Source organism: Corylus avellana, chromosome ca3, assembly GCF_901000735.1.
Source record: "Corylus avellana chromosome ca3, CavTom2PMs-1.0".
Classification (NCBI taxonomy): Eukaryota; Viridiplantae; Streptophyta; class Magnoliopsida; order Fagales; family Betulaceae; genus Corylus; species Corylus avellana.
The window spans coordinates 32,191,718-32,206,032 of NC_081543.1; the positions used below are offsets into that span (position 1 = coordinate 32,191,718).

At 35.6% G+C, this 14,315-nt stretch overlaps 1 protein-coding gene and 1 pseudogene across 4 annotated transcripts in view; both read right to left on the reverse strand.

Moving 5' to 3' along the window:
* Positions 1 to 1,241: 1,241 nt before the first annotated feature.
* LOC132174435 (disease resistance protein At4g27190-like) lies at positions 1,242 to 3,454 on the reverse strand (annotated as a pseudogene).
* Positions 3,455 to 8,100: 4,646 nt separating this feature from the next.
* The window catches only part of LOC132175447 (probable LRR receptor-like serine/threonine-protein kinase At1g53430), a 32,830-nt gene continuing 26,615 nt past the window's right edge, over positions 8,101 to 14,315 (reverse strand). For 3 of the 4 annotated variants that reach the window (XM_059587400.1, XM_059587401.1, XM_059587398.1), the window contains 9 exons: positions 14,256 to 14,305; positions 13,777 to 14,141; positions 13,436 to 13,631; positions 13,224 to 13,358; positions 10,562 to 10,680; positions 10,211 to 10,421; positions 9,883 to 10,120; positions 9,223 to 9,373; positions 8,101 to 8,737 (listed from right to left, as the gene is read on the reverse strand). In XM_059587400.1, coding sequence (XP_059443383.1) covers positions 8,309 to 8,737; positions 9,223 to 9,373; positions 9,883 to 10,120; positions 10,211 to 10,421; positions 10,562 to 10,680; positions 13,224 to 13,358; positions 13,436 to 13,631; positions 13,777 to 14,141; positions 14,256 to 14,305 — 1,894 coding nt within the window. In that variant the 3' untranslated portion in view covers positions 8,101 to 8,308. The remainder of the gene's footprint in view (positions 8,738 to 9,222; positions 9,374 to 9,882; positions 10,121 to 10,210; positions 10,422 to 10,561; positions 10,681 to 13,223; positions 13,359 to 13,435; positions 13,632 to 13,776; positions 14,142 to 14,255; positions 14,306 to 14,315) is intronic. The other variant, XM_059587399.1, reaches the window with a different exon arrangement.

A 14,315-nucleotide genomic window follows, 5' to 3' on the forward strand; every position in this document is an offset into this window, starting at 1 on the left:
AAAATGCCTTTTACTTTTACCATTGTCCTCATACGGTCCTTAAAACTACAATTGTTCCTCTCCAAAGCCATTGTTTTCACTACTACATTAGGGGTGACAATTCGTGTTTGTGTGTTGGATTTGGATCGTATCAAGGCATGGGTTTAAGGTTATAAGGTTATAATGTTAGTTTTAATTTGACCAATTTAATTAAATGGGGTCAGATTTCTCAACTTTAATCCTATACTTTGTGTCAAGTTTATTAGTTATGTCAAAAACCGTCAAATTGTTGTCTCCAGCAAGCAAAGAGGTATACAACTCTTCTAGGCATGATATGACCTGTCTCCAGCAAGCAAAGAGGTATACAACTCTTCTAGGCATGATATGACCTAACCTATCCCAAAGAAGCTGAAAATAATGTTCCATAAAAAGTGCAAGCAATCTCAGGCGAGGATCATATTTGCAAGGAGTAAATTACACAGATATTGGCACGCACTTCGAAGTTGTTTCGGACTCTTCTCATCAAGATGTCTCTGCAAAGGTTCTCCACCAAGCTTGTTTTCATCAACCTGTTGCTCAAGCATATGCTTTATATAATAAGCACTTCTACACAAATTGAGTAGTGCAAATAGAAAAGCTTACATATACAACAATTCTCACAAGCCTACGGATATTGGACAGTAAGAGGCAGCTTCATAAGGCAATAACAATTAAGCCTAGAAACATGTTCTAGAAGCGGCCATGTCTCTTCGTCTTTGCAAAGAGTCCTTAACTGGGGAAGCCACTCCAATTCCAATACCTGTAGGCTTGGAAAAATAAGATCTGAAGCTATATACTTCATAAAATGATAATTAAAGAGCTTACCTAAGCGGTCACAGTTCCGTACCTTGATTACTTCTAGACATGGCAGGGCGTGAATATTAAAGGAACCACAAGAAATAAGATATGTCATTTGAGAACACCGCTCCACTTCTATTAATTTAAGTTTAAGGAATCTTACCCCAAAATGGCCAAGCAGTGCTGAAATGCTTTTTACTTCCTTCAGGCGTTGGAGATAAAGTTCCTCTAGGTTTGGCAGTAGATCATAGTTGTGGGCAGCACATCCTTTTTGCCATAAACGGCCATTACATCCCCAAATAGTAATAGATTTTTAACTAGTAAAGCAGCCAAAACTATTAATGACCAAGTCTCCCAGACAATTATATAACTCGAGAGAAATTGCATTACTCAACAATGGCCTAATCCCTTCTTCTGAATCAAGATTAAGATCTCCGATAGACACCATTCTTTTTTTCATTTCTAGTTGGTAAGAATGTTCTTGATAGGCAGTTGGAAAAGTTGAATTGTCTTAATCTATTTATCCAGGAAAGATCTTTAGAGCTGAAATATGGGATTCCCTCCAATATGATGCAGAGGATAAGTAGCTGCTCAAGGCATTTTAGCTCTTCAAAACAAGCCATTTCCTCTTGTACATGATCTATATTCACACTGAAACGGTAACCATTGAGTGTCATATCCAGCACCTCTAAACAAGACAACTAAGATATAATTCCAGCTTGAATGGTTTTTAGGTGGTGAGTGTAGGATAGGTTTAGTTGCTCAAGTTTTCAATCTCTCTTGGCAATTCTTTGATATGAGTGGTAGAGAGGTCAAGCACTTGAAGTCTATTAAGCCCTTCTATTGGGGGTAACTCTTCAAGATCTGAGCAACGCCCTAAAAGAAGAGCACGAAGTTCACCAAGTTGAAGTCAAGAAAGAGGCATTGAGTAGATGCGAGTTCCACTCATATTCAGAACCCTAAGGGCTTCAAATCATCGAAGAAATCTCTCAGGAACTGTGTCAAGGAGAAGATTATGTTGCAGCAGCAAAGTGGAGGTCTCTAGACATTGTACCTCACATTTTGGTAGCCTTATTATCTCGTTATTCATGAACAAAACTCTTTTGGGAGAATTTGATAACTCGACAACTGGCATCTCGTTCAAGCCAATTCCTGACTGAACAAGGGATTTACATTCATCCTCGGATGATGACGCAATTCATATAGCAACATCACGCACAACGTCATGCATCTTTACAGTGCCCTCACGAGCACCGTCTTCCAACAAACAAGAATCTTTTAGATTTTCAATCAAATTAATTACTCTATTGAGTGAATCCTCATAGTTTTCTTCCTCATCTAGGAAACCTTCTGCCAGCCAGCATTGTGCGAGTTCACTTATTTCAATTAAGAAGTCCTCAAGAAACAAAGGGCAATACAAGAGATAATATTTTACTTTTTTTCCTTCTAAGGAGTCGTAACTCCACTTCAAGGGCTTATAAATGTTGTCCTCGATGTGTGGTGGACAAGACACTGATCTTTGCAATTCATTTAAGGCATACTTCCACAGTTCAACCTTTGTCTTTTCTCTCATAGCAGCTCCCATGGTGATGAGGGCCAAGGCAATCCGCAACATTCTCTAGCAACTGCTTTTGCAAATGGTCTAATGTGTTCCAAACTGACCACTTTCCCTGCATTTCTACTGAACAATTGCCAAGTTTCTTTATCATTTAAAACAACCACTTTAACTTGAACATCGGTCATCATGTGCCTACAAACATCCAAAGATCGAGTTGTCAATATGATCTTAGAACCCTTATGATCTTCATGCTGCGGGACACCCAACTTGTCCAAATCAATTTTCTCCCATACATCATCTAGAATGAGCAGAAATTTTTTCTTCTTCGTAAGTCTTTCATGAAGTCGAATAGCCAATCTCTCCATACTTTCTTCCACTTTTGTTTCCAAATTCAATCTCTCAGCTATTTCTGTCTGGACTTTTTTCATGTTCAAATTCTGGGAAATAGTAACCCATATGATGATGCCAAAGGGCTGCTCTAAAGAAATACTCGAGTTGATTGTTCAAGTTTCTTACCAAAGTAGTCTTGCCTACTCCTCCCATACCCCAAATACCGATCCTCCGAATTTCATCATCAGACAATAAAGTCATAGTTTTGTCTAACATCTTTGATGCTGTTGTTTGATCTTGAATTGTTGGTCCAGGAACGTGCTCCACTGCTCTGGGAGTTGAATGATTGACAGCCACATCACCAAAATATGAGCTCCCAGCTTCTAAGAGGACTTCTATCTCTTTCAGCTTTTCTACCACTTCCCTGCTTATTCTATACCGTTTTCTGCAATTTAAGGACTGTCCAGAAAACTCTACTGCTTGAATCTGATTGACTTTAAGCCGAAGCTCTTCAACCTCTTTAAGCCACTCTATGACTTGAGTTCTCACTACTTTTCCTTGTTTCTCAGCTAATTCTATGCCCATTTTCACTTCATCTTTGACAGCCAAGAGGCCTTTCATCTTTTTTTCCAAAATGTCAAGGTTTGATTGGAGTTTGACATTGTCCTTGACCCCAAAATAGATGGAGCCACAAAGAACCCGGCCAGTTGCTACCACCACTCCACCAACAACCGAAGCCACCACTTCCATGACTACCGTTTTGTTATTTGAGATGCCACAAACTTAACAAATTCACAGCCCAAGAACTGCAGGAGAACATAAAGTTAGATAAAGAAAGAAAAAAAGAATTAATTTTTGGAAAATATTATATTTACTCCCAAAATAAATGCACCATTTCAATTTAGTCCCTGGTATATTAATTCTCACAACTTTTTTAACGGTTTTAATTATTTTTTGAACTTCACAAAACAAATTGTCTAAACCCAAAACCGTTTTCTAATTTATTATCTTTTTTAAAGTTTTTTAATAAAATAAAATAAAAAATTAAAAAAATCAAATCTTTAAAAACAAAAACAATTAAAAAAAAAAAATGAAAAGAGTAGACAATAGTGAGGTTGCCATTCCCAATTGCCTATGAAAGTGGCCGTTAGCCACCCCATGGGTGTAGGGGTACGACCAAGCCACCCCAACACCCATGGGGCTCCGACCACCCATAGGGGGTTAGGGTTAGTCAATTTTGAACGGAAAACCAGTGGAATGATCTATTGTACATTTTTAATAAACATAAACTATTAGAACTAAAAGAAAAATATTTTAAGTGCCATCTGTTTTCACATGTTGACTTAGAGATTTATATAAAAAATTATCTTATTTTTTTGTTGGGGGATGATCTAGCTTATGTGCTGTATACCACAACACATCTCAAAAATGAAGGATGCAGATTTAACCAAAGCCCACCTCTCTTTTTGTCTTTTACTCTTAGTACTCTACATACTATTTCTCTACATTTTTCTTATTGCCTAAACCCACATATAACGCATTCAAATCATTAAAGCCTCAAAGGGTAGCCAAATACTGCAACGATGCAGAAGCTGAGTCTGAAAGACAAGTCGGTAAAAAAGAAAAAGAAGAAGAAGAAGCCGTGTCGTTGTTGTTGTACCAGTAATTGTTCTTGTTGTTGTTCATTGTAGAGGAGCAAGAATGATTTATTGTGACAAGAAATCAAGGAAATCTTTCTTTATAAATTGGTGAACTTTTCTTGTTTGGAAGTGAAGGAGAAGGAGAAACATGAACAAGGATCCCGCTTCCTTCACCAGAGGCATTTTTAGACTAAGCTTCTGCATCAATCTATAGGTCAGTATTTATGGTTACAAAATTAGAGGGTTATGATTAAAGAGTTTGACCCATTTAATTAAATAAGTCATATTGTAATTGATCTATATCAATGACGGAGCCAGTATTTTGGTTCAGAGGGGTCAAGATTAAAAATTAAAATTAAACAAAAATTTATTAAAAATATGGACAGAGTTTTCCTCCAAATTAAGTTGGAGGAACTTCTTTCAACTCAGCCTATAAAAATGATGTGTCATTTGAAAATGTGAGATGCACATGTTTTTTTTTATATTTTTTTATAATAGGGACAAAGTTGAAATAAATAATATTAAAAATTCATGTGCATCTCACATGTTATTAAAAAAAGGGACACATGTCATTTTTATAAACTGGGTTGAAGGAAGTTCCTCCAACCCAGTTTAGAAGAAAACTCTGTCCTAAACATATTAAAAAAATATAGTTAACAAAATAAATAAATAAATAAATAATTATTGTTTAAAACATATAAATGTAAATTATAATTTATTTTTGCTCTTTATATTCATAAACAATTAATCTATATTGACCAATTTAAATATAAAAGTGTACATAGACATTTTATTATTTAATAACAAATTAGTGTAAAACATTGATTACATACTTCTAAGAAAAAATAATTAAACACTTCATTTGAATTATTTTATGGCTTGAAGAAGAGAAATTTGGCTGATTGAATTTGCAAATCACAAATTTGAAATCACCAAATCGCAACACAGTTTATGAAATTAGGTTTTATTTTTTATATATATGTAATATGTGTCAATTGTTAACATGCTAAACTCAACACAACTATCAAGGTATAATTTCCTTTTCTCTTTTCCCATAGAAAAAAAAAATGGTGTTGAGAGGGGGCATATAGTCTTATACACATGTTTCGATACAATTTGAACCTGACACGTGTACGCGAATTATTACGCGTGTTTACTCCTCCCAAAACAAAAGGAAAAGAGGTTGGATTTAGTTAAATATGGACCTTGATTTTTTTATAGGTTAAAAATATTAAAGAAAACATGTGAGAGATGACACTTAACACTTGGAGCCTGTTTGAGTGTGCGTTTAAGGGGCCTAAAAATGCGTTTAACACTAAAAAAGTTTGTTTAAAGAAAAGAAAAAAAAAATACTCGTTTAGTAAAAAATACTGAAAGCACTTTTAAGGGTCTAAAAAGCCTAAAAATAGTTAAAACGCACTTTTGGCTTAAAAACATTTTTTTTTTTACTTAAAAGTTCTATTTCTCGAACGCAATTTAAGCAAACTCTTATTAAACTAGATTTAAGGAAACTTTTGTCTTTCTCAAATGGAAAAGAAGACCATAAGATTAGATTGAGGTTGCGGGACCCAGATGGCCCCAAACCAAGTTAAGCCATTTAAGTAATGTCCTCATCCAATTAGGAAAAAAAAAAAAAAAAAAGTAATGTTCTCATCCTCATGCAACGTATTAACCCATCATTTTCTTTTGGGTTTCTCACTTTCTCTCTTCTGCATCCATCTCTTCTAATCCACTAGCCTACTCTTGCAGCCGATCCGCTCCACCAGTCCCCCCTGATATCACCAAGAGGTACTCGATCGGCACCTTGATATTTTTTAATATTTTTTGTGATTGTTTTCAGGTTTTCCTTGATTTGGGTTTTGTGCTCATTCTGATATTGTATTTGGTTGCTTAGAAAAATAAGGAAAATAAATGAATATTTTGGATGACACTTGTCATCCAGACATTGATGTTTTAGAAACTCAAACATATATATTGAATGATACTTGTCATTTGTTAGAATAAGTTAAAAAAAATTTCTTCCAAATCAGCTTAAAGGAAATTTGTGTTAAGAAAGAAATGATATTTAGTAAATTCTCATACTACTATGATGATGTGACAGTAAAAATCAGTCATTGAATCAATGCTGGCTTATAAAAAGAAAAAAAATAAGTGGCTGATTTTTGTTACCACATGACCACCATAATTGTATGGTAATAGTATGAGAGTCTACTAAATATCACTTATCTTTTCATTTGGCTAAAGACAGAAAATAAGAACATGGAGTTTCTCACTAAGCCACGTGTCCATGCTTTTGCATGCCAAACAGTCCTCACTGCTTTGTGGGCTGGCCATGCAATTTTGCAGTGTAATTTTTTTTTTCCTTTTAATATTTAAAAAGCATCTAGTATGAGAATATGTTTTTAAAAAATAGCTTGAGGTGTATTTAAAAAAAAAAGAGTATGATTTTAAAAGTTAAATTACAATTTTACCGAATGTTTAGATGAATTTTCAAAATAGAGTTTTCAATTTGTATACTTGAAATCACAATTTTTTTAAATAGCACATTTTGAAATGAATCGGCAAACTAAATAGACCCTGCGTTGGTGCTGCCTTAGGAAAATATTGTGTTTGGTATGGTTTGGAGGGTTGTTGGGATTAATGGGTACTTAATTTATAGTTTTAGGAATCTATTAATTGATTATATGCGAATTTGATTTTTTTAAGTCATGAACCAAGAGGCTGTATTAGGCTATTAGCTGCTCAATTTTCTTACTGACCGAAAGATGTGTGTAGTTTTTCTTATGGTGTGATAGCGGATATTTTGTATTGGAATGGTTCTATTCAGTAGATTATTGTACAACTGGATGACGTAGCAATAAAAATTAACTCTTAGATCATTATTTCGTTTTTATTTTTTATTTTTTATTTTTATTTTTATTTTTGTGAGTTTCGATTCAATGGCCGAGTTTTAGGGTAGTTTAGAGTGTAGTGGGTCTATGTTATTTAGTAGTTTAATAAAAAGAACATGAAGGATAGGTGTTTCCGGCCCTAAATGAAACTGGTTTAGTGAGATTTTCTTCCATTTTATGTTTGGATCACATAATAAAGTTTCTAAATGTTAATTGACAAATGACATTTTTACCTGGACCTGGACAAAGGACATTTTTTAGATTTTACCAAGACTTTGGACTAGTGCTTTTCCAACAAATGACTTTTTTTTTTTTCCCTTTTTTTTTTTTTTTTTTACCATCATAATGCAAGGTTAAATTGGACTGAAGAATGCAATAATTCGGCCATATATAAAAATGGGGTTTGGGTTATACTCAATGAGTAAAAACATGCTTAGTGAGTTAATGAAGCAGGTGTTTGCTGAAATTTCTAGGAGGGAAATTGTTCTACTTTGAAGGAGACCTTGACCCATCTCTATACCTTTATATTTTAGGAGCACTGCAATCATGCACTCTGACCCGACTTTGATTTCTACTTCGGTGTGAATCATTTGTGTCAATTCCTTCATACTCCTAAAGTGGAAAAGCCCACACATAATCCTGAGACATTAATAGGGGTGAAAATGCAGTTATGATTAGCGGTTATTAGCTAAAACTGCTAACCGTAACTGCCTTCGCTAACCGCCTAGGCAGTTAACCGACAGTTAACGGTTAGTGCAGTTAGCAGTAACCGCCCATCTTTTCACCCCCTACATATTAATGATTGGCCTAAAGAGTATTAAAATTTAATAAATATTCACAAGACTTATAATGCAATAAACCGGTAGGTAGAATGCCATCAATGCTACAAAATCTCATTAGAAAACAAACTCATGTAACTTTCTCTATACGAATCTGGTAAATAGTCTAAAAGCATCTTTGCTCTATTGTTTTTCTAACAATATGAACATTTGTCAAAGAGCTCCTTCAAAAAAGAATCTAACTAGAATAAGAAAAGAATTTCATAAATCTTTCTTCTTCTCCTTATTTATCAGTTACTCTATATTTACATCATATAGATCCTGAAGAAGCTTGCTCGATGAAGAATGGTCTCGGGTCTCATCCTTACTGTGGACAGAAATGGAGGAATCAATCCAAGGCCCAGTCATTGAAATTTCTCTCTGCATTTGACTATCTTGTGAAAATGTAGAGAATTGTGTTTGGCTGTCTTGTGATAATTTCCCAAAGGCTTTGAACCTTGCATCCGGGTTTGTTTCACTGCGCTTGATTATTGGAGCTTGGACTGCGATTTTTCCTTCAATCATACTTACTACGGAAGACATTGATGGTCTGAGAGTGGGAGAGGGGTTGGTGCATAAGAGAGCCAAATTGAGCATTCTTAATGCCTCCTCGGAGGAGTAGCTTGAACCAAGCTTTGGATCCACAAGCTCTAGCAGGTTTCCTTGCTCTTCTAGGACATAGGCCTTCAATCACATGTAAAAGAAGCAAAGCAAAAAAAGTCATGATCTTATGCATTCTTGCCAAGTTAGAGAAGAAAAAACGCATGAGATTGATTATATGGGTACAAAAAGATACAAAAATTTAACACCAAATATGTCGAGAAAGGAGGTTTGAGGAGTTTGCCTGATGAGAGATCCCACATTGAAACAACAACATTAAATTTTTGTGTAAACTTCATTTTGGTAAGTTGTTTTTGTCCCACTAAAATGAATTTTATTTATGTTGTTTCTTGAAAAGCTCCTTTTCATGATTTTGGGAATTCTAATGAACAAAATAAAAATACCATTTTCTGTGCCCTGGACTTTCATATAAGTGATATAAATCTACAAATCCTACCTTAATAAAATAACAAATTTCAACCTGATGCATTGTAAACTACATATAACAGTTAGAAGTGTCGACAAAAAAGATCCTTTAGAAAAGAAAGAATGTCCCAAATATCGCTTACCCAGTCCAGCAGATAAACAAACTCCTCCTTTGGTCTGTAATTTGTGTTGCTTTTCCCACTAACAAGCTCTAAAGCAACTACTCCGAAGCTGTAAACATCTGCTTTGTCAGTCAAGTAACCCCTCATTGCGTATTCAGGAGCCATATAACCTCTGAAAAAAAAAGCAGACAACATTAGAACAGTGAGTACATGTGTCATAGGCATTCATCAATGCCAGCTAAGACACTCTTCTAATACCGATTCCCTAAATGCCTTTCTGGATATTCCTCAATGTCCCGGCTATTTACGGAAATTAGAAAAGCATCTAAAAGATATGCCAAGTATAAGGTTTTCTGCTGATAGATTAGCCACTGTATATAAATGACAGTGCAACCCATTACCGTCACTGCTATTGAATGTCAATATGAAATGTTTAGGGTTTTAAACAGAATATGCTGCTTCTATGAAAATCAGATGCAGAAAAGTCATAGTTGGTATATTATGTCTTATTATTATTATTTTTTTCTTTTCTTTTTTCTCTATTATCTGTCACCATGCTAATAATTAGCTAAATGAGGAGGAAGATATGTGTATATATATGTAGATATATATATATATATATATATATATATATATAGAGAGAGAGAGAGAGAGAGAGAGAGAGAGAGAGAGATAACTCACACTGTTCCAGCAATTCGTGTGCTGATATGTGTGTTCTCTTCTTCATCAAGTTTAGCTAAACCAAAGTCAGATATCTTTGCATTTAGATCCTTATCAAGGAGCACATTTGTAGCCTTTATGTCTCTGTGAACGATTTTCAACCGTGATTCCTCATGAAGATAAGCTAATCCCTTTGCTATTCCCAAGCATATCTTCTTCCTTGTCGTCCAATCCAAGTGTAGCTGGTTTTCCTCTCGACCTAAATTGGGAACGAAGAGAGAGAAAGAGTTTTCTGCTATTAGTCTTACACTTGAAATATGTAAAAAGGTGATGTTAGTGAAGGATTTACCAAAAATTGCACGGGCAAGACTATTGTTTTCCATGTACTCATATACTAGCAACAACTGGTTTCCTTCGATACAACATCCAAAAAGCCTCACAAGATTTGGGTGTTGTAATGCAGAAATCATGCCTATCTCATTGACAAATTCACGGTTCCCTTGCTTTGATTTAGCGGATAGCTGCTTAACAGCAATTACAACACCATCTGATAGTACACCCTAAGACCAAGAAAATCAATTTCAGATAATTTTTCAATGAATTACTACTTATCTTGCACTAGTGCTTAAACCGGTGACATGGCAAAAGCCTTGCAAGTGGTTACACTTACCAAAGCTAAAAACCAGTAATCCATAATTACCTTGTAAACAGGCCCAAAGCCTCCTTCGCCTATCTTATTTGCAGGGTCAAAGTTACTGGTGGCAGCTTTAATTTGTCTTAAAGTAAAATAACCTGTTTGTAAATCTAGCCCACGTAGTTCTGTAAGAAGAGAAAATAAATTAAAATTTTCTGGAAAGAGAGTGAGAAACAACAAAATTAAAAAATAATAATAAAAAAAAAGGTTCATAGAATGCGTCTCTATAGGATACACAGACAAGAACACACCCATACAAAAGGGAGGCTTTGTCTTTCAAGTGGAACATTATACTCATAAAACAAAAATACACTTCATTCCACATTTTTGTCCTGCATTGCTTTTTCATCACGTATTGTTAGGATTATATGCCCTCAAAAACAAATTTTATGGATTTTATGTGACATGAGATGCCTTGTATAGATTTTGTTTGGGAAACATTGTAGAAAAATCATGCTGGCAGTAATGAACCAAAGGCGGGGGAGGAATGATTTTTCAGTCCCTTGTAAACCCAAAATTGCTCTAGGATGTTTTGATGAGGCTGTACTAGGTGGTTCTAGATTCGTCGGGCCTTTATTATGGGTATTTAAATGTGACATGAGATGCCTTGTATAGATTATGTTTGGGAAACATTGTAGAAAAATCATGCTGGCAGTAATGAACCAAAGGCGGGGGAGGAATGATTTTTCAGTCCCTTGTAAACCCAAAATTACTCTAGAATGTTTTGATGAGGCTGTACTAGGTGGTTCTAGATTCGTCGGGCCTTGATCTATCGATTGGCGCTATTACGGAGGTGATTGGCACTTTATGGCACGCGTGACAAAATGGGCAGATTCTTCAGGGGCATGTGGCGGCTTGTTTGGACACTGTTGGCGGCGAATGGATTGACTGGCTCTTGATCTATAGACATGGAACGACTTTTGAGGCTCTGGGCGGCAAAAATTTTGGCGACGCTTGGCATGGGGCAACGAGACTGAAATTTGTCAAAGGGGAACTCCAAAAAAACTTTGATGACGTTTATTGAAGGCCACATTAAAATGGCTCTACTACCATGTTAAATATATTAAAGAGTTTGAAGAGATATATTAAAGAAAAAGAGAGGAGAGAAAGAAAAGAGAGAGTAGAAGCACATAAAGACTACACTGTATTAAGTAGTGTTATAATATGAAGTATTACAGAGACCTCTATTTATAGAGGCTTATAAGGGATGGGCAAGTAAACCTAGTAAACTAAGGAAACCTTAAATACATAAGGAAAGAAATAACCCTAAAATAATATCAAATATATTCTTAATTTACTCTTCATTAAGGTAGTGACCTTATGCAGACAAGTGGGTGCAATGCAACAAGTGCATAGACTAAATTGGATCTAATGTCAAGAACAACTCATGGAGTGATCAACATCAGCTGAAAGGTTGTTCTATCACAATTTGCCCTTAGATCGGAGAGGTTTATGCAATTTATTTATTCTACATATAAACTTTGACGATGTCAACCGTTGATATCCCATAAAGGGCTATATACGGATGAAATGAATCAGGAAAAAGCGCTAGCCATATCTGCGCTATCATCCCAAAAAGGACTAGTCAATTTGGAGCTTCTCTAAAATTCATTATAAAGCCCAGTTTCACCTAGTAGTTAGGCAATGTGAGACTTAGCACTTATGACTATCTCTATAAACCACTCATTCTATGTGGACTTCTTCTCATCTTCCCAATATGGGACCAGGGTGTTACAAACTCCCCCTCTTAAACTCATGACGTCCTCTTCAAGTCCACGTCATGCAGTGCTCCAGTACCACATGACCTGGCGTTACTAGGTGGCTCTGATATCACTTGAAACGACTCAGGAAAAAGCGCTAACCATATCTGCGCTATCACCCCAAAAGGACTAGTCAATTTGGAGCTTTCCTAGAATTCATTATAAAGCCTAGTTTCACTTAGTAACTAGGCAATATGGGACTTAGCACTCATAACTATCTCTATAAACCACCCACTTTATGTGGGCTTCTTCTCTTCCCAATATGGGACCGGGGTGTTACAGATGAACTTCATTAACATACATTTTTTGATGTTTTATAATTCCGTAAATTGTCAAATACAATTGTTTTATTGTTATTTGCTTTTTCGCAATCTGTCATGTATAATATTAGCAACCACTTAACATAGCTGTAAATAATAAATGCAAGTTCAAATATAAATTAGAAACACAGCACATTAATAGTGCACATATAATGCATATGCCTTAGGGTGCCCTTCTATTGCTAAAAGATCGGGACCATTTACTAACCAATAATACCATTAAGGAGGAAAGTATTTAAATTCTTATTTAGGAAAAATGTTTCAGATAGTCAATATTAGATCAAGAATTATAAGAGGAGAATTCGTGGTCAATCAGCATTGATGCAAAAGCTACACAAAGAGAGAACCACCATTATCCATCCATCTTCTCTCCGAGTGTTTGTGTTTGTGTGTGTGTGTGTGAGAGAGAGAGAGAGAGAGGGCTAATAGTTCAGCTTCTTAGTTAAAATTCTGCACATTTAACTCCAAATGACCAAACAAAGCACGAAACAACTTCTTACTCTACTCCTAACTAGATAAGATTAACAATCTGACTGGCTAGTCAATACTTTCTATGCATATATTTTTTCTTTATAAGATTAATCTTACCTTTATCTTCAAGGTCTTTCCCCCCTAGGTAACCCTTCATTCGGAGAACCACCAACATCAATACAAGGAGCATACACGATGCAAGTACAATTCCAGCAATAGCTCCAGCAGGTAGACCCTTTCCAGGGTCAAAGTCTACAAGAATAGAGGAATCTTACATGAAAAGTCAATAATAGAAATGGTAGAGAATCTAAATCACGAGAGAAACTTACTTGGTGTCACTGCAATGGCAGATATAAGAGGTCCATAGACACCTCTCCTAGGAATGGCATTAGTTCCTTTCCCTGCCCAGTATAAATGAATCTCCAAAGTGCTACCATTAACAAGAACATCATATTCCCTATGGATGCCTATACCAACACCTCCAGCAGCCTCCATAATGTTGAAATCCTTCTCAACTAAATTCCCCTGAGAAAAAAAAAAAATTCAAATAAAAAACTTCACAAGCTTCAACCAATAATTGACATCCTTTCGCTTTTGAAGCCAAGCAAAATCTTGAAAGGCATCATGTTACATACTATATGTTAATAATGAAAAGCCTCTATGAACTCACTTGAATTGAGATGTCGAATATGCGCTTTCCCAGGCTGCTAAATGTCTGGTCATCAGAATACATTATTTCAGCAAAATAAAGCTTTACTCTGTAACTTCTTCCTTTTTGCAAGCAAAGACCATAGTACTTAAGAGATAGAGGAGCAAGTCGTGCTGTCTGGTAGAATTCTGGACCAAACACGTTTGATATATTTTTTGCTATGTAGGGAGCATCATCGTTGGCTGTGTAAACCCCTGTACTGCTATAAGCCCATTTTTCAGAAAAGGAACTAAATTGAGACGCTCCTTCACTGTTTAAGTCCTGTTCATATTCATTCCCTTCGAAATTCGTTTTATCCCCTCCACAATTAATAAACAATGAATAATCTGCAGATGTAACAGCAATTTTATCATACCGTACTTCCATCACTGTCTCAAATAGCTTGACTCATAAGCTACTACAGTTCATAAAAGCACAGAGTCATATGTGTCTATACTTACGCTGTGGTTTTTGGGAACAGGGGAGGTCCTTCTTCAAACACCAATGACTTCTGGAAGTTC